General features: G+C 69.3%; 2 protein-coding genes across 7 annotated transcripts; both read left to right on the top strand.

Annotated features, from left to right (window-relative positions):
* Positions 1–1,048: 1,048 nt before the first annotated feature.
* On the top strand, positions 1,049–6,064 carry CNN2 (calponin 2). Its single transcript, XM_042795027.1, has 7 exons — positions 1,049–1,186; positions 4,040–4,161; positions 4,539–4,605; positions 4,705–4,842; positions 5,002–5,118; positions 5,411–5,557; positions 5,635–6,064. Exons 1-7 carry the CDS (start codon positions 1,124–1,126, stop codon positions 5,899–5,901), a joined length of 921 nt encoding a protein of 306 aa, XP_042650961.1. The 5' UTR covers positions 1,049–1,123; the 3' UTR covers positions 5,902–6,064.
* A 1,777-nt stretch (positions 6,065–7,841) lies between these two features.
* Positions 7,842–23,050, top strand: ABCA7 (ATP binding cassette subfamily A member 7). 6 transcript variants are annotated; one of them, XM_042794809.1, is made up of 51 exons: positions 7,842–7,917; positions 8,963–9,075; positions 9,195–9,288; positions 9,538–9,679; positions 9,754–9,881; positions 9,950–10,071; positions 10,150–10,344; positions 10,442–10,540; positions 10,629–10,866; positions 10,990–11,129; positions 11,201–11,317; positions 11,443–11,622; positions 11,697–11,905; positions 12,003–12,179; positions 12,379–12,601; positions 12,675–12,896; positions 12,993–13,197; positions 13,267–13,383; positions 13,501–13,669; positions 13,880–14,011; positions 14,087–14,226; positions 14,316–14,453; positions 14,611–14,816; positions 14,959–15,001; positions 15,286–15,488; positions 15,629–15,677; positions 15,916–15,978; positions 16,423–16,434; positions 16,566–16,729; positions 16,815–16,939; positions 17,018–17,116; positions 17,322–17,517; positions 17,643–17,737; positions 18,051–18,083; positions 18,300–18,405; positions 18,485–18,559; positions 18,748–18,917; positions 18,990–19,167; positions 19,259–19,374; positions 19,571–19,715; positions 19,803–19,926; positions 20,028–20,157; positions 20,239–20,359; positions 20,518–20,580; positions 20,658–20,764; positions 21,026–21,167; positions 21,242–21,376; positions 21,457–21,560; positions 22,014–22,106; positions 22,201–22,438; positions 22,511–23,050. In XM_042794809.1, exons 2-51 carry the CDS (start codon positions 9,010–9,012, stop codon positions 22,649–22,651), a joined length of 6,729 nt encoding a protein of 2,242 aa, XP_042650743.1. In that variant the 5' UTR covers positions 7,842–7,917; positions 8,963–9,009; the 3' UTR covers positions 22,652–23,050. The 6 variants fall into 6 exon arrangements, 5 of the variants coding, with proteins under 5 accessions (XP_042650743.1, XP_042650745.1, XP_042650744.1 ...); XM_042794811.1 differs by having other exon boundaries at positions 15,268–15,488; positions 19,059–19,167; XM_042794810.1 differs by having other exon boundaries at positions 15,268–15,488; positions 19,616–19,715.
* Positions 23,051–23,554: the final 504 nt, after the last annotated feature.

Below are 23,554 nucleotides of genomic sequence, written 5' to 3'. Positions count from 1 at the left end.
TGGGATGATGCTCCCGGGGGCTGTTTGCAGCGGGGGGGGGGGGGGGTCAGCGCTGCACCCCGTGGCTGCACAGAAGGGCCTGGGGGGCAGAGAGCCCCGCTCTGTGGGACCGGGGCTGACCCCCGTGGCACCCCAGGCCTCTGGGGGGGTTTACCCCTGTTTGGGGGTGCCCAGGGAGGACAAGCCCCATCCCACGGGGCACTGCTGGAAGCCGCAGGGATGGGGGTGAGTGGGGTGCAGGGCTCTGGGCTCCCACCTGTGGGATGGTCCCCGCTCTGCCTCTACCCGTGGGCTCAGTGCCCACCTGCCCCCCCCCAGGGTCACTGCCCTGCCCCTGGCCCTCACCAGCCTGCAGCCTCTGTGCACCCACACTCCCCCACCCACGGGGTAATGCAGCCCCACAACGGTCTGTTCACCCATGGGTGCACCCAGCGAGGTGGCAGATAAACCCTAGGAGAGGGCCGAGCACCCTCAGGGTGCCACTCCCGCAGCGTGGGGACCCCCAGCCAGATCCTGCCCCGGCCGCTGCCCACCGGGACCTTCCCATGGGGCTGCCTCCCGTGGGCGATGTGCCGGCCGCGGGGCCGGCGCGGGACACAGACACGGACATGGACACGGAGCTGGCGGCTCCCTGGGGTCGGGGCGAGGGGAGCAGGACGCGGGGGGGTGCAGGTTGGAGGTGTGGGGGTGCGTATGTGTGCCCCGCGTGTGCCGTGGGTGTGCCCAGGCAGGTGCGCGCGCGTGTGAGTGTGCGCGTGCAGGGGAGTGACCGTGGGTCGGGGTGCGCACATCTGTGTATGCACGTGTGTGGGGCGATGCACACGCGTGTGCCCGTCTATAGGGGTCTGTGTGTGCCCGTGGGCTCGTGTGCCCACGCGAGACCGGAACGGCTCCAGCCCCGGCTCCCGCAGGCTCCCGGTGCCCCCCTGGTTCCCCCCGGTTCTCCCGGTGTCGGGGTGCGGGACCCCCCCGCGATCCGGCCGCTCCTGTCCTTATTTGGGCATTTCGGCCCCGTCCAATGAGCGCGGGGGGGCCGGGCCCGCCCCCCACCCCGCCCGCCCCGCCCGGTCCCGCCGCCGCTCCCCGCTCCGCTCCGGTACCGGCTCTGCTCCCCGCTCCCGCCATGAGCAGCTCCCAGTTCAACAAGGGCCCGTCCTACGGCCTCTCCGCCGAGGTCAAAAACCGGGTGAGCCGCGGCGGGGGGCGCGGGGCCACCGGGCGAGGGCAGGGGGGTGTCGGGGCTACCGGGCGCTGCTGCTCCCGGTGCTCCTGGGGGCCCTGGAGAGCCGAGAATCCCGGTGCCTCTGGCGGGTCCCCGGTTGCCTCTTGGGGTCCTGGAGAGCCGGGGGGTCCCGGGGCGCCCCGGGCACGTGGAGCCGGAGGGGACTCGGTGCCACCGGGGGCGGAGAGTAGAGAAGTCCCGAGGGTGGAGGTCGGGGGGTCCCGGCGCCACTGACGGGCAGAGAGCCGGGGGGTCCCGGAAAGATGCGGAGCTAGGGGTCCCGGTGCGCCGGGGGCTCTGAGGAGCGGGGAGTGCTGGGAATGGGCTCCCGGGCTCGGTGTGCCCCGGCCCAGCCCGGGGCGTCCTGGGGAGGTGTTTTGGAGGGACCAGGGCTGGAAAGGGTCCCGGGCACCGGCCGCCTCGCCCACCCCCACCCAGGCCGGTGCAGTGTCTACTATCGCCCCCCACCCCCGGTAACCCCCCGGGCACCGTTCCCATCCGCCCCCAGCGCTGGGGGTGATGCCCGGCCCCCCGCGGCTCCGGCCACCTTTCGCTGCAGCTTCCCGGAGATTCTCCACTTTCTGCTCCCCCGCAGCTCTGCATCCCCCAGCGGGATGCTCTGACCCGCCCCGTGGCCCTCGCTGGGGATGGGGCTGGTGGCCCCGTTGGGACGTGGGCAGGAGCAGCCCCCGGCCCACACCTGCCCTTGGCAGCCCGGGACCCCCGGCCAGGCGCACCCGGGGCACCCTCAGCAGAGCTGCTACCGCGCTGCTGTGGGGCCGGAAGGGGAAAGGGGAACCGGTGCCTCTGGCCGGGCTGTTTGCACCCCGAGGAAGGAGCCAGGCCCGGCAAGGTGCAGCCAGCTGCCCAATCTACCAGCACCCTCCTGCCCGGGCAGGTGAAATCTCCCCTCGACCAGAACGCTGAGGACAGGGCTGGGTGCTGGCGGGCAGCGCTGGGTGCCTGGGTGCACCCCACGGCTCTCGGTGCCACCATCCCTGGTGGCATCCCTGCCTTCACTGTGCTCCGCTGCAGTGGTACCATGGGCGCCGGGGTCCTGCGGGGCCGAGGGGAGCAGGGGGGGACACTGCAGCCCCTTCCCTCAGCTGCGCTCCCCACGCAGTCCGGGGCTGGGCTCTGGGGACCGCTGTCACCCCGGGCGGTGGCACGGGCAGTGGCCCCGGCCTCAGGCAAGCAGAGGTTGAGCTGTGGTTGCCCCCAGCCCTGGGGCAATCAGCCTGGGGAGGCGGGAGAAGGGGTTCTGGGCCGCTGCCGGGGCTCAGCCATGTGTGGCTGTGGGATGTGGTGGCCATGGCCGTGGCTGGGGCCGGGCTCTTCTTGCGTGGCCTCGCGGGGGATTTGCATTTCATCACAGAGTGGAGACGCGGAGACGGGTCCCTGCTTGCACCTGGGCTGGGCTGCACCAGCCCGAGCGGGTGGACACGCGCCGGAGCCTTGCCGCTGTGTGCTCTTGGGCCCTTCGGCTGGATTCAGCAAGACTTAAGCCAGTTTAACTGCCCCGGTGTGTCTGCTGGAGGCTGACATCACCGACTGGGAACCAGTTAAACCAGTGGCTTAGCTCTCCCAATCTGTGCAAGCCCTTGCAGACTGGGCTGTGGTGGGATCTGCTCTGGGGCGGGTCCCCTCTGACCCTCCCCATGCCCTGAGAAACCCCCCACGCTGGCCGTGGGGTGGGAAGAGGAACTGGCACCAGCTGCCCACGTTCCAGAAAATCAGCTGGTCGGGCAGCGGGATCCCCCAGCCAGGACGCACATGGTGTCATGAGCGTGATGCACCTCGGCTGAACCATCCCTGCATCCCGCACCAGTTGAGCTTCCCCTTTGGGGCAGGAGCCCCACAGCAAGACCGGACCGTGCCTATCCTGGGGTCTCCCCATGTCCGGGATCCTTGGGGATCCCCAGCCCCGGTGTGTACCGGGACCAGGAGGGGCCAGGCTGGGGCAGCGACAGCACTCAGAGCTTCCAGGCTCTTCCTGCGCAGCCCCCTCCTTCCCGCCCCAGGCTGCCGAGCCTTTTCCTTCCCTCGCTGGCCAGGGCCGAGGCGACGCTGCCGGGGATGCTGCCGGCCTGGGCAGCTGGTCTCCATTTGGGAGGAGGCGTCCGCATTCCTGGCATAGCCGCGGTGACCAAAGAATCTGCGGCGGCGCGCTTGGCCCTGCTGGAAGGGAGAGCATCAGGCAGCTGGGGACCCCGGGGCTCAGTGCCCGGCTCCCACGGGCTCCAGGGGACAGGGAGGAACAGGCCCCTGCGGGGGCATTTCCCCCCTGGCCCCTGTGGGCAGTTCCTCCTCATCCTCCTGGAAAGGTTCAGCTGTGTGTGAGGGGCACCGTGCTCTGCGGCTCGTGCCAGATCCAGCCGCGCCAAGGCCTGTGTCTGATGGCAGCATTGTGCTCGTGCTCCCGTCCCCGTTCCCATGCAAAGGACACGGGCAGGGACACGGGCAAGGACACGGGCAGGGACACGGGCAGGAACACGGGCAGGGGCAGCCAGGCTGCTCTTGCTCCCAGATTGTACGTACAGATGGGCTAAAACCAGACGATGGAGAGGGATGTGGGAGACTGGAGGGGGGGGACATGTCCTCCCCTGTGATGGGGTCCTGCTGTGGCTTCACTCCCAGCCATGGCTCTCACCTCCTGCCACCCCCGGGGGGTTCCCCAAGGCTTCCCAGGGACGGGGCTGCTGTCCCCAGACTTCGCTGCCGGTCTGTGCCTGGGGAGGGGGGGACCTGCCCCCCATGAGAGGTTTGGGATGCACGCTGGGGCCGTACCTGAGCTGCCCCCTTGCTGTGCCCTCCCAGCTCGCCCAGAAGTACGACCCGCAGAAGGAGGCCGAGCTGCGGACGTGGATCGAGAGCGTCACGGGGCAGCAGATCGGGCCCGATTTCCAGAAGGGGCTGAAGGATGGGGTGATCCTCTGCGAGTGAGTCCCGCGCGGCTGGCCGGGTGATCCCGGGCCCTTGCCCCCTGCCCCGCTGGGATGGGTATGGGGGACACTTGCCCTCCAGGGACCCCCGTGGTGGGAAGGGTGGGATGGGCCCAGCCGTGCCCGCACCGGGGGGACCCCCCAGTTAACGGCAGCCAGAGGTTTTTCCTGTGGTGCTGCCTGGCTGGAGTCACCCTCAAAGCGCCTGCGTCTGGGGGGAGACCTGGGGAACAGCAGGGACCTGGGGAGGGGGGAATCACCTCACGCTTGCAGGGGAGACTGGGGCTGAACCTTCCCTAAAGGGGCCCGTGCCCTGCTGCCACCTGGGGTCTCTGCCCCACCGCAGCCCCCGCTCCCCCCTCGCCTTCCCCCAGGCTCATGAACAAGCTGCAGCCCAACTCGGTGAGGAAGATCAACCGCTCGGCTCAGAACTGGCACCAGGTAGGTGCCAGCAGCCCTGCCCGCAACCCGGCCACCACAGAGCCCCGGCCCCTCTGCCATCACCCGACAGGGTCTCACCCCCCTCTCCTTCCTCCCCAGCTCGAGAACCTCTCCAACTTCATCAAGGCCATGGCCAGCTACGGCATGAACCCCGTGGACCTCTTCGAAGCCAACGACCTCTTTGAGAGCGGGAATCTGACGCAGGTGCAGGTGTCGCTGCTGGCGCTGGCGGGCATGGTGAGCGTGGGGGGCCGAGCGGCTGGGGAGGGGGCACAGCCCACCGGGGACCAGCTGGGCAGACCCCCGCCTTGGGGTGGTACCCGTGGGACCCCATGGCTCAGGGTGCGGGTGGGAGGTGTGGGACCCCCATCCTCCCTCACCACCCCTACCCGGCAGGCCAAGACGAAGGGGATGCAGAGCGGCGTGGACATCGGTGTGAAGTACTCAGAGAAGCAGCAGAGGAACTTCGATGAGGCCAAGATGAAGGCTGGGCAGTGCGTGATCGGGCTGCAGGTGGGCTGCCCCGGCCGTGCTCCCGAGGGCTAGGGGGCTGGGTGAGGGGGGCCCAGTTTTATCAAACCCTCAGCACTGGCGCGGCTCCCGGCGTGGCTGGGGGGACCCGAGGTTCAAGGTGCCTCAAGCGCCCGCAGGATCTGGGACCATCTCGGCTCCATGTCTGGCACTCAATGGGGGGCAGCTGGGCTGGAGAGCACTGGCTGTGCCCCCCCGGGCTGCAGGGGGACGGGTAGGGAGGAGAAGGGACACGTGTGGGGCAGATTCGGTCCTCACCAGACCCCCTCGTCAGATGGGCACAAACAAGTGTGCCAGCCAGTCCGGCATGACGGCCTACGGCACCAGGAGGCACCTCTACGACCCCAAGAACCAGATCCTGCCGCCCATGGACCACTCCACCATCAGTCTCCAAATGGGCACCAACAAGTGTGCCAGCCAGGTGAGCCAGCGCCGCCGCGGTGGGGGACCCGGGGGGGGAGCACCGCAGCCAAGCCCTGCTCCATCCTGTCCTTCCAGGTGGGCATGACGGCTCCCGGCACCAGGAGGCACATCTATGACGCCAAAACAGGGACGGAGAAGTGCGACAACTCCTCCATGTCGCTGCAGATGGGCTCCAACCAGGGCGCCAACCAGAGCGGCCAGGTCTTCGGCCTCGGCCGCCAGATCTACGACCCCAAGTACTGCCCGCAGGGCAGCCAGGGTGAGGTGGCCAACGCTGCCGGCGACCAGAGCGGGGACCCCTGCGGCTACCACTACTACTGCGAGGAGGAGGAGAGCTACTGAGCGGGATGTTGCCCAGCCCCGTCTCACCATCTCATGTACAGACCCTTCTGCCAGCGACATTCCAGCCCCTACTTTCATCATTCCCTCTTTTTAAACTCTTTTTTTTCTAATTTTGAAATTAATCTATTTTTCTGAGCAAGGAAATAAAGACCCCGTTTCTAGAGAAGAGACTGGCTGTTTCCCGCAGCCCGCGGGAGCCCCACGGCCCCAGCACACCCCTGGCCTTTGCAGTGGGACAGTGTTGGATGCTCCAGCGCCGAGAAGGGGGTGGTGTCCCCTCTCACATGGCCATGAAGATGTGTTCCTGCCCGGCGCCCACCGCGCTGCCTCCGCGATGCTCCGCCGCGGCAGCACTCGCGTCCCTCAGTGAGGATGGGTGGGGGGGCAGCCACCCACGCTGCCCCTGGCACCACTGCTCATCCCCATGCTGGCGGGACCCGGCTCAGCGCCGCGGCGCAGAGGGGCTGGAGGGATGTGGTGGGAGCACGGCCGGGAGAAACCCCCCCAGTGTGAGGAGAGCCCGGGGTGCTGCAGGGCCTCAGCCGGGGGACGGGATTTTGTGTGAGTGTGTGCGAGCGTGTGCGCCGGCAGCAGCCTTGCGTGTACGTGTGATCTCTGGAGGCGAAGCTGGAAATGCCTTTTTTTCACAGAACTCGTAGGGACCGAGTATCTGAGGCTGCGGTGGTGGCCGCAGGGCTGGGCTGGGACCCAGCACACCCGGCCGCAGATCGGGAAGCCGCAGCGATCCGATCGCCTGGCACCGATGGCCGCATCCTGCACCATGGGGTAGCGTGTGGGGCTGGGGACGCCGGTGCATGGCGCAGCCCCCTGTGTGCCCCTTGGTTTCTTGGCCTCCTGGGGGGGTTTAATGCAGGTGCTTATATCAAAACCATTTTTTTGGAAAAAAAAAAAAAAAAAAAAAAAAAAAAAAGGAACCCTCTTTTTAACTGAAGCAGGAGACGGTTTCTGGTGCAGGCTCCTTGTGTCAGTGCCTATGCCAGGGGGTGGGAGCTGCCACAGACCTGGGTGAGACCCCCAAGTGCCGGGGCTGTGGGGCGGGAGGCTGCGCTCTGTGGGGCTGAGCTGAGCGTGGCCCCGGTGCCTGGGGGGGCTGGGAACTGGCTGCGGGGTCCATGGTGCCGCCGTGCGCTGGCGCTGAGCGTGGGCAGTGAGAAGCTTTCCGGGGGGACCCGCGGTGCCATCCCGTGGCAGAGCGGAGCTGGGCGCAGCGGTTAAACGCGGGGCAGCCGCATCCTGCGGGGCTCAGCATCGCCCCAAGTGCAGCCGGGGGTACCCAAACCCGAGGGGGTTCCCCCCCCCGGGGAGCCCCAGGGGCCGTGTGTCCCAGCGCTGGCCTTGAGCTCGTTGCCCTGGCCGTGCCTGCGCAGGCCCTATCTGGGCAGGGATCCACCTTTTGGGGTGAAACGCTGCATTTCAGCGAGCAGTGCGTTCCTGCCTGCTGCAGCGGGAGCAGCTTGGCTTCGCTCCGGGGGGGGCAGGGGGGGGGCCTGGCCGAGCTGCTGGGGGTCCCTGGTGCCAGCACGGTGCTGCCAGTGGCACTGCTCACCACCGCGTGACCGGTGGTCTCACCCCCCCACCCCAGGGACCAGCGCTGCCGCCTGGCACCCCAGTGCCCCCCCAGTGCTCCCCCTCCCACCAGGCTGTCGCAGCCCCGGGGACCCCGATGGAGGAAGGGTCTGTCCCCGGGATGGGGGCTGCCTGTCCCCCCACGGGGGTCTCAGTGCACCCCAGGCCGGGCTGCAGCGTCCGTGGCGGGGGCTCTGCTGCTCCGTGGGAGTCCCACGGGCGGGGCAGGGGTGGGGTGGGGCGGAGACGGGCTCTGGCCCCTTTCACGCCGCCGTGACGCGCCCCCCTCCCTCGCGCCGCACGGGCCCCTTTAAGATCAGTTTCCCATGACGTCACGCCCAGAGCTGCTTTATAGCGCGGTGCCTGCGCGTGAGCCCGGCGGAGCCTGCGGGGTCTCTTAAAGGGGCCGCGCGGTGGCAGCGTCAGCAGGTAACGGGGGTCCCAGGGGGCGGGGGGCCGTGCCGCCGGCTGCTGGCTTCGGCTTCGCAGCGTCCCCCCGGGGTTGCCTGCACCTCCCCCGTCCCCCCCCGGGATGTCCCCGTGTCCCCGTCATCCCCCCCGGGGCTGTTCGTGTCCCTCCGAGATGTCCCCCAGAGGTATGTCCGTGTCCCCCTCTCCCCCCTCGCCAGCTCGGAGCTCGGTGCGGCGGGACCGGGGCTGGGGCGGGGCGGGAGCCGCCGTGCTCCCGGTTGCAGCGATGGGGCGTGTTTGTCCCCCGTGGGATGACTGAGCAGATTCCCACGCGAGTCACTTTCCGGGAGGCGGCTACTGGGAGGTCCCAGTGGTTTGTGTTTGTTCCATCTCAAAAGAGCCGCTGCCCCCCCGCCCCCCCCCCCCCCCCCAGCCGTTGCGGCTCCCGGCGAGTTCGGCTCGGGGGGTCTGGAAGGCGGGGGCTGGCGCTCGGCTGCCCAGGGAAGTCCCAGGGGCCGGCCGGGTGTTGGGGTTCACTGGGGGGACTGGGAAGGGCCGGGGCTGGGGCCCCAGCACAGCTCGGGGGACACCTGCGGGACCCGGGGGCCGGAGCTCACGCCTCGAGCCCGTTGCATCGGGGCAGTTTCCCCTCCCAGGGTGCTGAGGGTCCCGCCAGAAACGCTCAACCTCGCTGCTGGCGCGGCCACATCCATCACAGAGGGAAACTGAGGCACGGGCAGGTCCCAGGCCCGCCCCCCCCCCCCCCCCCCCCCCGGGGCTCGGAGCTGCTGCGGGGGTGTCCGGCGGCTCCCCGCGGGGTGTGAATCCCGCCCAGGGCTCCCCGCGCCGGCCGGGGGCCGCTTGCGGAGCTCTTGCCCGATTTCGCTGCTTTTGGTTTAGAAAGGAGGGAGATTTGAGGGCTTTGCTCCGGGAAGGAGCGTCGCTGCGGGAATGCCGGGCCGGCTCCCGGAGCTCAGCCCTGGGCCCGGTGCTGCGCCCGGTGTGCGATGAGCCCCGACCGTCGCCCCCAGTTTGGTGCTGATCCCCCCACCCTCCCCCGCAGGCTGAGCCGAGCGGGACGCGGGGCACGCCCCCCCCCGTGCCCCCGCCATGGCCGTGGGCACCCAGCTGGGGCTGCTGCTCTGGAAGAACTTCACCTACCGCCGGCGGCAGCGGGTGAGTGCGTGACCGGGGTGAGCGGGCACCCAGAGCCGCTGGGTCCTGGCACAGGGACACGCAGGGCTCTGGGCACCAATGGGGGCAGGGACCCCCCCCCGATCGTGGGTGTCCCCCAGATCCAGCTGGCCATCGAGCTCCTGTGGCCGCTCTTCCTCTTCTTCATCTTGATCTCGGTGCGGCAATCCCACCCACCCTTCAAGCAGCATGAGTGTGAGTGTCCCGTGCCAGCCCCCGCCGGGCCACCCCCTGGGTTGGCAAGCCCCCCCCCCCCGCCTCGTGCCTGCTGGGGACCCTCCCTGCGTGGGAGCCCTGTGGGACCTTGGGGTGGCTCCGGGGGAGACAGACGCGGGAGGTGGTCACGAGCTGGGGGCTCACCGGCATCTCCCCACTTGTGTGTGTTCGTGGCCCCGGGGGTCCTGCGCTGCACCCCCCCGGACCCATCTCTCGCTCCCCCCGCAGGCCACTTCCCCAACAAGGCCCTGCCCTCGGCCGGGACCCTTCCCTGGCTCCAGGGCATCATCTGCAACCTGGACAACCCCTGCTTTCGGCACCCGACGGCGGGGGAGGCCCCCGGCGCGGTGGGCAACTTCAACGGCTCCATGTGAGCTCCGGGGGCCAGGGGGGCTGCGGGGCAGAGCCGGGCTGGGCCCGGGTCTCACCCCGTTACCCCCACAGCCTCTCCCGCCTGCTTGCTGAAGCCCAGCAGGTCTTACTCCACACCGATGGGCAGCGGCTCCGGCGCAGCTTCGCTCAGCTCCTGCCTGCCCTGCGCCAGCTCCAGGGGAGCGGGACTCAGCGGAGGGGTGAGCAGCAGGGACGGGGAGGGGGGATGGGGGAGAGAGACCTCCCTGGTTGACCCCTGCACCCCCAGCCCTGCCCGTGAGGGACTACCTGAGACCGGACGAGACCTTCTCGCGGTTCCTCCGGACCAACACGTCTCTGCCCCCGGCGCTGGTGGATGAGCTGATGGGGGCTCGGCTCAGCCCTCGCATCGTGAGTGTCGACGCAGCACCCGCTCCCGGTGCCCGTGGTGCCGGGGGGGCTGTGGCGTGACCGGCCCTTTCCCGCCAGCTCTCCTTGGCAGGCAGCCCCCTCCCGCTGAAGGCCGTGGTCTGCAACGCCTCGGAGCTGGGGGGCTTCCTGGCTGGGGGCGACCCTGACTCCACCGAGCGCCTGCGGCAGGGGCTCTGCGCCCTGCCCAGCCCCCAGCTCCACGCCATGGAGGGCTCCTTCCTCTCCCAGCTCGACCTCCCCCGGCTCCTGGCGGTGAGCCCCCAGCCCGGCCGGGTGCTAGAAGGCACTGGGGCAGAGACCCCCAGCCCCCCAGAGGGGCTGTGATCCCCTTCACGTGCCCCCCTTGTAGGACCAGCTGAGCTTGGAGGAGGGCGGCATCACTGGCACCGTGGAAGCCTTGGAATCCTTGGGCACCTTCCTGCGGGATGCAGTGTCCCTCCTGGAGGAGGTAGCACTGCACCCCAGTGCCGCCCCACTCCTCAGGGTGTCCCTGGGCACCCCTGTCCCCTGCAGCCCCGTTCTGCTCCCCATCCTAGGTCTCCTCCATGAGCAGCCTCGCCGAGCTGTGGCAGGAGCTCGGGGCACTGATAGCCCCCAACGCCAGCACCTCCGGCTCAAGCACCTTCAGGGCCCTGTCACGCATCGCCTGCGGGCACCCCGAGGGCAGGGGGCTCGGGGTCCCCTCCCTCAACTGGTACAAGGACAGCGACTTCAAAGCCTTCCTGGACCGCAACAGCTCCCAGCAGAGAGCCGCGGCTGCGGGCAGCGCCAGCAGTGAGCGGGCTGGGCACTGGAGGGGCTTGGGTGGGAGCTTGCTGGGCACAGCCCCCTGGGGGTGACTGGGTGGCTCGGTGGGGGGAACTGGTGGGGAGGGCTCGGCTCTGCCCCCACCCCCAGGTCCCTTCTGCCGAGAGCTGGTCCGCAGCCTGGAGTCCAGCCCCATTTCACGGATCTTCTGGCGGAGCATCAAGCCCCTCTTTGTGGGGAAGATCCTGTACACGCCGCCCGGCCCCGGCCCCGACAGCATCATGGCCGAGGTGAGCAGGGGGCTGTGGGGGGGGTTCGAGGGGGCTCACCCCGGCCCTGCCTCACGCCCCACCTCGCGCAGGTGAACCGGACCTTCCAGGAGCTGGCAGTGCTGGGGGAGGTGGGGGGTGCCTGGAGGGAGCTGGGACCCCACATCTACGCCTTCCTCAACGACAGCCTGGAGATGCGGATCCTCCGGGTGCGTGACCCCCAGACCCTCTCCCCATCGGGGACAGGGGTGCAGTGGGAGGCAGCTGGGGCTCCTGGCTGGGAGCAGGGTGTGGGGGGGGCTGCATCGCCCTGCAGTACCCTGGTGCTTTGCAGGACATGCTGCTGGCCCCGGGGACGGCCCAGATCCTCGACGGGTTCCTCAACGGCAGCTCCTGGAAGGTGCAGGCGCTGGCCGGGTTCCTGGCGGGGCCAGCGGCGGGGCCGGGGCTCACCTGGCACCGGGTGTACACCGATGCCGACGCGGTGCTGAGCACACTGTCACAGCTCACCGAGGTGCGTGTCGTGGTGGACGGGTGGGCTGGCTCCCCGGGCCCCCCCACCCTGAACCCTGCCTGCGCTGCCCGCAGTGTGTCTGCCTGGACAAGATCGAGGCGGTGGCCACTGAGGAGCGGCTGGTGGCCCGGGCCCTGGAGCTGCTGGAGGAGCAGCAGTTCTGGGCAGCTGTGGTCTTCCAGCCCCCCACCAATGCCACAGCCCCCACGCTGCCCCCCCACGTCCGCTACAAGATCCGCATGGACATCGACGACGTGGCAAGGACCGATGAGATCACGGACAGGTCGGGGGACGTTTGCTCCTCCAGTGTCCACAACCACCCGAGCAGCCTGTGCCCGTGGCGGGAGGTCCCCCCACCCAGCACCGTGCTCTACCCCCAGGTTTTGGGACCCGGGCCCCGCAGCCGACCCCTTCAGTGACTTGCTCTACGTGTGGGGGGGGTTCGTCTACGTGCAGGACCTGGTGGAGCAGGCGGTGGTGCGGGTGCAGACCGGGGCTGCCCCGCGGACAGGCATCTACATCCAGCAAATGCCCTACCCCTGCTACGTGGATGACGTGTGAGTGGGTGGCGGGGGGCAGCATCAGCCCCGCCAAACCCTCAAGTGCCCTGCTGCTGTGGGGGACAGGGCTGAGCACCCGGCAGCATCGCTGCCCCAGGGAGGTGGCCCAGGGGTGCTCCGTGCCCCGGGTGGCTCCTGCCCGGTGGTGGCCCGGGGGTGTCAGGCGGGTGCTGGAAGGCTGGTGCCACCTCCCCAGGTTCCTGCGGGTCCTAAACCGCTCGCTGCCCCTCTTCATGACGCTGGCCTGGATCTACTCAGTGGCCATGATCATCAAGGGGGTGGTGCACGAGAAGGAGACGCGTCTCAAGGAGACCATGAAGACCATGGGGCTGAGCAGTGGCATCCTCTGGCTCAGCTGGTTCCTTAGCAGCTTCATCCCCTTCCTCCTCAGCTCTGCCCTCCTCGTCCTCATCCTCAAGGCAGGTTGCAGGGCACAGGGGACAGCGTGAGTGACACGGGGAGCATCAGGCTCCAACCTGCCTCTATCTGCAGCTGGGAAACATCCTGCCCTACAGCGACCCGGCCGTCATCTTCCTCTTCCTCAGCACCTTCTCGGTGGCCACCATCAGCCAGTGCTTCCTCATCAGCACCTTCTTCCTCCGTGCCAACCTGGCCTCGGCTTGTGGTGGCATCATCTACTTCTCCCTGTACCTGCCCTACGTGCTGTGCGTCGCCTGGCGCAACCACATCACCTTCCCGCTCCGCATCCTCGTGGTGAGCACCCCTCGGGTGTGCTGGGCGGGGGCCTTTGGGGCTGGACCCCCCCCAGGCTGGTCTTTGTGCCCACGCTGCTGTTCTTGCTGCCACCAGAGCCTGCTGTCTCCAGTGGCCTTCGGCTTCGGTTGTGAGTACTTCTCCCTCTATGAGGAGCAGGGGGTGGGCATCCAGTGGCACAACCTGGGTGCCAGCCCCGTGCCAGGAGACCCCTACAACTTCGCCACGGCCATGGGGCTGCTGCTGCTGGACGCCGGCCTCTACGGCCTGGCCACCTGGTACGTCGAGGGTGTTTTCCCAGGTAAGCACAGCCCCCGCAGCCCTGGCAGCCCCCCCAGCCCCAGCCCCCCTCATCCCCCATCTGCTACAGGTCAGTACGGCATCCCCAAGCCCTGGAATTTCCCTTTCCTGAAGAGCTACTGGCTTGGAGAACCATCCTCAGCCGGGTACCCCCCGTACCCCACCAGCCCTCTCACTGCGCCCCAAGGTGAGCCCCCCGCCCACCCCGGAGCCTCATGGCTGAAGGGCAGCGGCCATGGAGCTGGGTTTGAGCCCTCCGTGGCGGGGGGTCCTGCCCAAGACGTGACCCTCTGGTGGCTTCCAGTGCTGGTGGAGGAGCCACCCGCCCAGCTCCAGCCCGGCGTCTCCATCCGCAACCTGGTGAAGATTTACCACAACAGCCGCGTGGCCGTCGATGGGCTGAGCCTGGACTTCTACGAGGGGCAGATCACCTCCTTCCTGGGCCACAACGGGGCTGGCAAGACCACCACCATGTGAGCTGGGGGGTCAGGGGCTGGCTGGGGGGGGCTGTGTGGCCACGGGCAGGGGCAGGACCTGAGCCTGGCTCTGCCCTGGCGCTGTCCCCACCTGGGTCCCCACGAGGCCGGGCTCTGAGCACCCCACCTAGAACGGGGCACCCCAGCCCTGAGCCCCCCTGGTCCTGCACTCTGTGACCCCCATTCTCCCCCGGTCCCCCCCTCCAGGTCCATCCTGACCGGCCTCCTGACCCCCACCGCCGGCACTGCCTATATCCTGGGCTGGGACATCCGCTCCGATATCGACAGCATCCGCAAAACCATGGGGACCTGTCCCCAGCACAACGTGCTCTTCGACATGTAGGCAGGGGCAGGGCGGGCGGGGGGGGGGGGGCAGCGCCAGGGTGCTGCCCAGCTCACCCCCACCCACCCCAGCCTGACGGTGGAGGAGCACATCTGGTTCTATGGGCGGCTGAAGGGGCTGTCGGAGGAGCGGGTGCGGGCGGAGATGGAGCAGCTGATCCAGGACACGGGGCTCCCCCACAAGCGCCAGGAGCAGACCAGGAACCTCTCAGGTGCGTGTGGAGGGGGCAGTACCGGCACCGGGATGGGGGGGTCCGCAGCCCCGGGCCCCCCCCCCAACGCCATCCCTGCTGCCCCGCAGGCGGGATGCAGCGGAAGCTCTCGGTGGCCATCGCCTTCGTGGGTGGGTCCCGGGTGGTGGTCCTGGACGAGCCCACGGCCGGCGTTGACCCCTACTCCCGCCGCAGCATCTGGGAGCTGCTGCTCAAGTACCGCAAAGGTCAGGGCTGGGGGGACCCCACTTCCCCCCCCTTGCGCTTCTGAGCCCCCCAGCTGTGGTGAACCAGCAGCAGGGCCCGTGGGGCGAGTGGGGAGATGTGCTGGTGGGGAGATGACCACAAAGGGGTTGGGGGTCCAGCCTGCTGTCTGCCCCCCAGGCCGCACCATCATCCTGTCCACCCACTACATGGACGAGGCGGAGCTGCTGGGGGACCGCACGGCCATCATCGCGCGGGGCCGGCTCTGCTGCTGCGGGTCCCCACTCTTCCTCAAGGCCAGGCTGGGCACTGGCTACCACCTCACCCTGGTGAAGCGGGAGGGGGCCGGGACGGGTGGCAGCACCGGCCCTGACACCACCAAAAAGGTGGGCTCCTTCACCCCACTGAGCATCAGCCAAGAGAGTGGCCGGTGCCTCCACCCTGGGTATTGGGGAAGGGGTGCTGAGCCCTGGGCTTGGGGCCAGATCCTGCCACGGGGTGCCAGGCTCCCGACACCCTTTCCCACAGGACAGCAGCGACACGGGCCTGGGCAGCGAGGCCAGCGCCGTGGGTGAGGGTCCCGTCCCTCCCCCTGCCCTCAGCACAGCATCACCCCCTGGGTGCTCCCCACATATCCCCTGGGGCCCCGGGGGTGCGTTCAGCCCCACACCCTGCCCCACTGCCCGCTCTCAGCCCCCCTGCACTAGTGGGGCAGACGGGGGTCCCTGCCCTCCCAGTCCCTTCCAGCCCCCTGGGGACCCTCAGACTGGGATGCAGGGCACATGCCCGCTTTGGCCAGCTCCTGCACCAGTGCTGGCTCCTGTCCTGGGTTTCCAGCCCCCCCGGTCCCCCCAGATGTGACCCAGCTGTCGGCGCTGATCCAGAACCTGGTCCCCGGCTCCCGGCTGGTGGAGGACATCGGGCACGAGGTGATCTTTGTCCTGCCCTACGGCGGGGCTAAGGATGGGGCCTTCGGGGACCTGTTCCGCGAGCTGGACGCCCGCCTTGGGGATCTGGGCATCTCCAGCTACGGCATCTCTGACACCACCCTGGAAGAGGTACCTGGAGGAGCTGCGGCTGGGGGGCTGCTTGCAGTTCCCGGGGTGCCCACCCCCCCCGAGCTCTGCCGGGGGGATTTTCCTCACCTGGAGGTGGTCACTGGGGGCCGTGTTTAATGCCAGCCCCCTCCCATCCTCAGATCTTTCTGAAGGTGGTCCATGACATGGGGGTGGACGCTGACATGGCAGGTAAAACACCTCGGTGCTGGCTGGAGCTGAGCATCGGGGTGCTGGGGTGCAGTGGGGGGCAGGCTGGGGAGAGATGCTCCATAGCCCAGAGCAGAGGGGCGCAGGTGTCCCCAGCACCCCGTGTGGCCCTCGCCCTCCCCAGGGCTGGGGTCCCCCCTGAGAGCGCCCATGGGTGCAGGGGGGTATCATAGGCTCTGGCCTCAGTCCCACCCTGGTGCTCTCACCCCTGTTTTGCCAGGCTCCAGGAGCGGAGCGGCCCCCAGTGAGGGGGGAGACATGGAAGCAGCCAACGGGGAGCTGGGTAAGGAGTGGGGAGCTGAGACCTGGGACCCCCGAGCTGCTGGGTGCTCCCTGCCTTCACCCCCTGGGCTGGGGCTGGGGCACGTGTCCCTCCGGACAGACACACATCCCTCTGGACACATGTCCCTCTGGGTGGGCAGCAGGTGGGGGGGGCTCAGTCACAAGGACGTCCCCCAGGACGTTGGCAGGGTGTCAAGTGGGGGTGGGGGTGGGTTTGGGGGAGCCCAGCTCTGGGCAGGGATTGGGATGGGACGTGAAATCCCAGGGGATGTATCCAGGCCCCTTCTCCTGGAGATGGAGCTGGTGTGGGGGCAGCTTCAGGAGTCTGGGGGGGGGCTGTGATACTTTGGGGAGCTGGCTCTGCCCTGGGTCAATGCTATCCCTGGTTGGGCACGTGCTGGCATGGCTATAATCCCTCTTTCCTCTCCTTTACACTGATCCCAAGGAGCCCGGCGAGGTAGGAGCTGGGGGGCTCCCGTTGCATCCCTGCATGCAGCACCCCATCCCCAACGAGGTGGGGGGACACCCCTGCCAGCACCCTGTCCCCCCACATGCCACCCAACACGAGCCCCTGCCCCTCGTCGCCAGCCCTTGCAGCGGAGGAGCCCCAGGAGACAGAGCTGCTGCGGGGGGCCGGCGGGCAGGCCTGTGGCAGGGTGAGGGGCTGGGCACTTCCCCGCCAGCAGCTCCGCGCCCTCTTCATCAAGAGGATGCTCCACGCCCGGCGCAGCACCCGGGGCTGTTTCGCGCAGGTAGGGCCTGGGGGATGGGGCTGTGGTGGGGAGGGGATGGGGCAGGAGGGTGCAGAGCCCTCCCTGACCCCCGGCCCCCCCGCAGATCATCCTGCCCGCCGTCTTCGTCTGCATCGCGCTGCTCTTCAGCCTCATCGTGCCGCCCTTTGGGAAGTACCCGCCGCTGCACCTCCAGCCCTGGATGTACAGGCAGCAGTTCACCTTCTTCAGGTGTGTCCCCATCCCTCTGTCCCCGCCATATCCCTCCATCCCGCACTGCCACCCCCTCACTCCCGCATCTCCCGGCAGCAACGATGCCCCGGGGGACCCCGACACGGCTCGGCTCCTGGCCGCACTGCTGGCCGAGCCGGGCTTCGGCACCAAGTGCATGAAGGATGCTGGAGAGGCGTGAGTGCCTGCGCCCGGGGGGGCTGGGGGGGGGGGGGACTTGGCTCCTGCCTCGGTGCCCACCTGCCCCCCTGGGAGCCGCCCTGCCAGCCAGTGCAATGCTCTGGGACCCCCCAACCATCCCCTGGGGAGGGGTCTCGATGCCTCTGGCTCACACCAGGCTGCTGACGGGGGTCTCTCTCCCCCCACGGTGCCGGGTGCCCAGGACGGGGCCGTGCCCACCAGCTTCCCACCCTGATGGCTTCAGGGCCCCCCCAGCCCCCCCGGCGGTGCTGGAAGTTCTGCGGCGCGGGAACTGGACGCAGGCTGAGCCGTCCCCCCCCTGCCAGTGCAGCAGGCCGGGGGCTAACAGGATGCTGCCCGACTGCCCCGAGGGGGCCGGGGGGCTCCCGCCACCCCAGGTAACCCCCAGCCCACAGTGGGGCCGGCCCCGGGGCACCGGCGGTGCTGGGAGCGGGTGCAGGTAATGCTCCGGGGAGGCCAGCGGGGCTGTGTGTCCATGCAGCCCATCTGTCCGTCTCCTCAGGTGCAAAGGGGCACAGGCGACGTCCTGCAGAACCTGACGGGCAGGAACATCTCAGACTACCTGGTGAAGACCTACCCCCAGATCATCCGCCGGGCGTGAGTGCTGGGGCTGGGGAAACCGCGGGGATGCTGCGGGGTGCTGCAGGATGCTGTGGGATGCTGCGGGGTGCTGTAGGATGGTGCAGGGTGCTGCAAGGTGCTGTGGGATGCTGCGGGATGCTGTGGAGATGCTGCAGGGTGCTGTGGGGACACCATGGGGATGCTGTGGACCAAGCCCAGCCAGGGCCGGAGGCAGCACGGGCACCCCAGGGCAAGGGGGAACTGCTGGGGCACTCGTGACCGAGCATGCGGGCGCTGCTGCAACGTATCCTTGGGGGTATTTCGACACCCCCCTCGCCATTTCTTTCAGGCTGAGGAGCAAGAAGTGGGTGAATGAGCAGAGGTGAGCACAGGGAAGGGCTGGGGTCTCGTGTAGGTGGGCTGGGGGGGGCAGGAGCAGAGCCCGAGCGATCTGCGGGCAGAGCCGCCATCCGCGTGGCCTCAGCCCTCCGCTGTGTGCCCCTCGCCGTGGCGTCTGGGCGGGTGGAGGGTTGGGTTTGGGCCGGGGTGGCGGCGGAGAATGAGCGTCAGGTTTGGCAGTGCCCGTCTCTCCCTGCAGGTACGGTGGCTTTTCACTGGGTGCCGGTGGCTCCCAGGCCCTGCTGTCAGCGGCGGAGGTGGACAAGGCGGTGCTGGAGCTCCGGGCGCTGTTCAACGTCACCCCGGTACGGCTGGGGCTCTGCCCCCCCGGCGCTGGGATGGCTCTGCCCCCAGCCTGCCCCTCACCCTGTGTCCCTCGCCCAGGGCAGCTCCTTGGACCAGCTCCTGGGCAACCTCGGCCGCTTCATCGAGGGCTTGGACGCTCGCAGGAACATCAAGGTGCGCCCAGAGCCGGGGGTCCCGCAGGGGCGAGCACTGGGAGGCAGCGGGGGACGTGGCACCAGGGTCCCCATCCGGGATTGGAGGAGGACTGAGCCCCATGGGGAGCGGGGTACTGTGTGCGCAGCCGGCAGCGGTGCTGGCGTGGGAGGGGGAGCTCTGAGCCGCTGGGGTCCCCTGTTGTGCAGGTCTGGTTCAACAATAAGGGCTGGCACGCCATGGTCTCCTTCGTCAATGTGGCCAACAACGGGCTGCTGCGTGCCCGGCTGCCCGCCGGGACTGACCCCACGCTCTACGGCATCACGGCCACCAACCACCCCCTCAACCTCACCAAGGAGCAGCTCTCGGAGGCCGCCCTGTGAGTGCCCGGGGGGCCAGGGGGCCCTCGGGGCCCGTCCCCACCCCCAGCTGAGCCCTCCCTTCATTGCAGGATGGCCACCTCGGTGGACGTGCTGGTCTCCATCTGCGTGATCTTCGCCATGTCCTTCGTCCCGGCCAGCTTCGTGCTCTTCCTCATCGAGGAGCGGGTCAGCAAGGCCAAGCACCTGCAGTTCGTCAGCGGGATGAAGCCCATTACCTACTGGCTGGGCAACTTCGCCTGGGACATGGTGCGGGATGGGGATGGGGACGGGGTACAGCTCCTGGGGGCGGGGCTGGGTCCCACTCATGACCCCCTCCCCGGCTTCTCCGTGCCTGCAGTGCAACTACGTGGTCCCTGCGCTGCTGGTCGTCCTCATCTTCCTCTGCTTCCAGCAGAAGTCCTACGTGTCCTCTGCCAACCTGCCCGCCCTGGTGCTGCTGCTGCTGCTCTACGGGTGAAGGGCCGGTGGAGCCCAGCTGGGGCTCAGCCCCCCTCGGGGCTGGACCCTGGGGAAGTGGGGGGGGACAGGGGGCTCTGCGCGGGTCTGGGGGCAGCCCTGGCTCCGGGGCTTGCAGCGATGGGGGGTGCGTGCCGTGCCCCCTGGGATGGGAGGTGCGCCTTGGCCAGCCCCTGCCTCTCTGCCCCTCCAGCTGGTCCATCACCCCCCTGATGTACCCGGCCTCCTTCCTCTTCAGCATCCCCAGCACCGCCTATGTGGCCCTGACCTGCATCAACCTCTTCATCGGCATCAACGGCAGCGTGGCCACCTTCGTGCTGGAGCTCTTTGTAGACCAGGTGAGCCCCCCAGCTGCCCCAGACCCCCCTCCTGGCCCTGTGGGGCTGGCACCAGCTCCCCCACCCCTCTCCTCACGGCCCTGGCAGAACCTCAACAACGTCAACCGCGTCCTGAAGAAACTTTTCCTCATCTTCCCCCACTTCTGCCTGGGTCGAGGCCTCATTGACATGGTGAAGAACCAGGCAATGGCTGATGCCTTCGAGAGGTTTGGTGAGTCTGAGGGTATCGGGGCTGCTCCCCCTCCCCAAAGCCAGGCCAGTGTGTGGCCCCCATGGTGTCCCCCCTCCTCTATCCCCTCTTGCTGCTCTCAGGGGACAGGCGCTTCGTGTCCCCCCTGTCCTGGGACCTGGTAGGGAAGAACATGTTCGCCATGGCCATTGAGGGTGTCATCTTCTTCCTCTTCACCCTCCTGTTGCAATACCGCTTCTTCCTGCGGCTCGGGTGAGGACTGGCCGTGGGGCGGCCGTGGGGCAGCTGTGGGGTGGGCAGCCCTGGAAATGCTCCTGCCGCTGTTGCCTCCAGGCCACGGGCTCTGCAACTTCCCTCGCTGGGGGAGGAGGACCAAGACGTGGCCAGGGAGCGGGCGAGGGTGGGCAGCACCCCCCCGCATGACCACCTCCTGCTGTTGAAGGACCTGACCAAGGTGCGTGCCGTGAGGCCAGACCCTGCCCCATCCCTCGCCGTGGGGCCAGACCCTGCCCCGTCCCTTGCTGTGGGGCTCTGGTCCCTCCCATAGCTCCCAGTCTCGCCGGCGGGTGATGGTTGGGGAGCACCCAGCGCCGCCTTGGCTCTGCCGTGCAGGTGTACCGGCGCGGGAAGGCTCCAGCAGTGGACCGGCTCTGCGTGGCCATCCCCCCCGGGGAGGTGAGTGCCAGACAGACGGACAGACGGTGCTGTGGGCAGGGCCGGGGCTGCCAGTAACCCCAGTCTGCTGCCCACAGTGCTTCGGCCTCCTGGGGGTGAATGGTGCGGGGAAGACCTCCACCTTCGCGATGCTGACGGGGGACACGGAGGTGACGCTGGGGGAGGCCTGGCTGAAAGGGCACAGGTGGGCGAGATGGGGGGGGGGGGACCCCGCAGCCCCCCCGTCCGTGTCCCCACAGCACGCGTGCTGTCCTCCCCGTCCCCGCCCTCTGCTCCTCCTTGCCTTCGTCCCTGCAGCACGCTTGCGCTCGGCTGCACCCTCATCCTCCTCATCCCTGCAGCGTGGCTCATCCCTGTTCCCGCAGCGTGCTCGGCCTCGGCCGCGTCCCTGGAGCTTGTCCCCCCCGTCCCCGCCGCGTGCTCAGCTGTGTCCCCGTCCCTGCAGCGTGCTCACCGACCTCCAGTCCGTCCACCAGCACATGGGTTACTGCCCCCAGTTTGACGCCATCACGGACCTGCTGACGGGGCGGGAGCACCTGGAGTTTTACAGCCGCCTGCGCGGCGTGCCGGAGGAGGAGACCCCCAGGGTAGGGCCTGCGCCTCAAGCCCCCCCAAACCCAGGGGACCCCCCCCACCCTCATCCCCTCGGCATCTCTCGCAGGTGGCTCAGTGGGGCATCGCCAAGCTGGGGCTGGGGCCGCACGCGGACCAGCCGGCAGGCAAGTACAGCGGGGGCAACAAGCGCAAGCTCTCCACAGCCATAGCCCTCCTCGGCTCCCCGCCCGTTGTTTTTCTGGTGAGTGGGGGCAGTGGGGGGGGTCCCATGGCAGCCCCTGCCCCTGGCCCAGGCTGATGCCGCTGCCGGGGCCGGTGCAGGATGAGCCCACGACGGGGATGGACCCGCGAGCCCGGCGGTTCCTGTGGGATTGCATCCTCAGCGTCATCCGCGAGGGATGCTCCGTGGTGCTCACGTCCCACAGGTGAGTGTGGCACCCCCCGAGGGGAGTACCCTTTGCCCCCCCCAGAACCCCCCTCTGCCCCCCTGAACCCTCCTGAAGGGAGCACCCTCTGCCCCAACAGAACCCCCCAAGGGGAGCACCCCATTGTCCCCGCTGACCCCCCCGAGGGGAGCACCCCCTGCCCCCATGGAACCCCCCTGAGGGCCACACCCTCTGCCCCTGTGGATCCCCCCAAGGGGAGCACCCCCTGCCCCCGCTGACCCCCCTGAGGGGTGCACCCCCTGCTCCCCAGGGCCTGACACCCACCCCCCACCCCCGCTGACCCCCCTGAGGGGTGCACCCCCTGCTCCGTGGGGCCTGACACCCACCCCCTGCCCCTGCTGACCCCCCTGAGGGGTGCACCCCCTGCCCCCGCTGACCCCCCCGAGGGGTGCACCCCCTGCCCCGCGGGGCCTGACGCCCACCCCCCGGCAGCATGGAGGAGTGTGAGGCGCTGTGCACCAGGATGGCCATCATGGTCAACGGCCGGTTCCGCTGCCTGGGCAGCGTCCAGCACCTCAAGAACAGGTACCGGGGGGGGGGGGGGTGTCCGGCAGTGCGGGGCGGCCACCCTGCGGGGACAGGGACCCGGGTGGTCCCTGCCGTGACACCCCCCACATAGGTTTGGGGATGGCTACACCGTGACGGTGAGGGTGGGGGGCCCCGGGCCCGCACCGGTGGAGACCCTGATGCGGAGCCGCTTCCCCGGCATCGTGCTGAAGGAGCGGCACGGGGGGCTGCTGCAGTACCAGCTCCCCCCCCGCGCTGGCTCCCTGGCCAGCGTCTTCAGCCTCCTGGCAGCCCACCGCGGCCCCTGCCACATCGAGGACTACTCCGTGTCCCAGACCACCCTCGACCAGGTGACGGGGGCGACCCCGGGTGCGGGGGCCAAGGTCCCGCCGGCACTGCCCCTCACCCTGCTCTTCCCGCAGGTCTTCGTGCACTTTGCCAGAGAGCAGAGCGATGAGCACCCCGGGGGGGGCTCGGCCCCAGGGCAGGATGAGGCCCCCAGCCCCGGGGTGGGGCTGACACCACTGTCGGAGGATGACAGCTACCAGGAGAGCGCTGTCTGAGCAGGGCCGTGGTGCCCCACGGACCCCCCCCCACAGCCGTCACCCCAGCACGACCCGGGGTCCTGGCACTTCTGGCCACCCCAGGCCCCCTGAGCTGCAGGGGGGGGCTTGGCCGCATCCTGCCCCCCAGCACAGGGCTACCATCCCCACGGGACTGGGTGCTGGGGGGGGGTCAGAGCACCCAGGCAGGGCTGGCCCCTGCTCTCCCCCGGCAGGTTTGTACCCTCTGGGGGCTGTTGGACACAGGAGTGGGGTCTGTCCTGGGCCTCCCCCCTGCCTTGGGCAGAGCCGGATGCTGGGGGTGGCCCTGGGTCCCCCAGCTGCGCGTCACCCGAGCAGAGCCCACTGTAAAAGTGCAATTAAATAAAGACTCGCAGTACTGCTGGGGGGGCTGGGGCACCTGTGCATCGCTGCCGCCTCAATGGGGGACGGGGGGCAGAGCGGGATGGGGGGCACAGCGGCATGGCCCTTGCACGGGGGGGCACAGCAGCCAGCGTGGTCCCCTGCCACCCCACAGCCCCTTCCCTGAGGTTCCCTGAAGGTCAGCCAGGGTCTTCCTCACCCTGGGTGGTCCCTGGCTGGGGGTCCCTGCCCACCACCCTCCCTGGGGCTCCTTCCTCTCCCCCTCCGGGGTGCCCCAGCTCAGGGCACAGGTCTCCCCCCCTCAGCTGGGTGTTCCCTTGGGGTCTGCACTGCCCAGGGACCCGAGCATGACTGGTCTGAGCCCCCCGGGCTGAGCGGTGTGAAAGTTTTGGGGTGCCTGTCCCCTCCCTCACCACTGAGACCTCTCTCCTATGGTGGTGAGAGGCGGGGGGGGCACAGACCTTCCCCACGGGGCCGCGCCTGGGGCTCCCCCTGAGCGGGGCTGGCACAGCCCTAGGCACGGGGTACCCCCGGCACGGG

Source organism: Tyto alba, unplaced genomic scaffold (genome assembly GCF_018691265.1).
Source record: "Tyto alba isolate M040663 unplaced genomic scaffold, T.alba_DEE_v4.0 Super-Scaffold_20000042, whole genome shotgun sequence".
Classification (NCBI taxonomy): domain Eukaryota; kingdom Metazoa; phylum Chordata; class Aves; order Strigiformes; family Tytonidae; genus Tyto; species Tyto alba.
Note: the sequence above shows the minus strand (reverse complement) of the source record. Positions and strands in the feature narration are given on the sequence as shown.

Coding starts and splice junctions, on each gene's coding strand:
- ABCA7 (XM_042794807.1), top strand. CDS start 9,010: ATGGCCGTGGGCACCCAGCTGGGGCTGCTGCTCTGGAAGAACTTCACC. Junction 11,130..11,200: donor CCGACAGCATCATGGCCGAG/GTGAGCAGGGGG, acceptor CACCTCGCGCAG/GTGAACCGGACCTTCCAGGA. Junction 11,318..11,442: donor TGGAGATGCGGATCCTCCGG/GTGCGTGACCCC, acceptor GGTGCTTTGCAG/GACATGCTGCTGGCCCCGGG.
- CNN2 (XM_042795027.1), top strand. CDS start 1,124: ATGAGCAGCTCCCAGTTCAACAAGGGCCCGTCCTACGGCCTCTCCGCC. Junction 4,843..5,001: donor TGCTGGCGCTGGCGGGCATG/GTGAGCGTGGGG, acceptor CCTACCCGGCAG/GCCAAGACGAAGGGGATGCA. Junction 5,558..5,634: donor CCAACAAGTGTGCCAGCCAG/GTGAGCCAGCGC, acceptor CTGTCCTTCCAG/GTGGGCATGACGGCTCCCGG.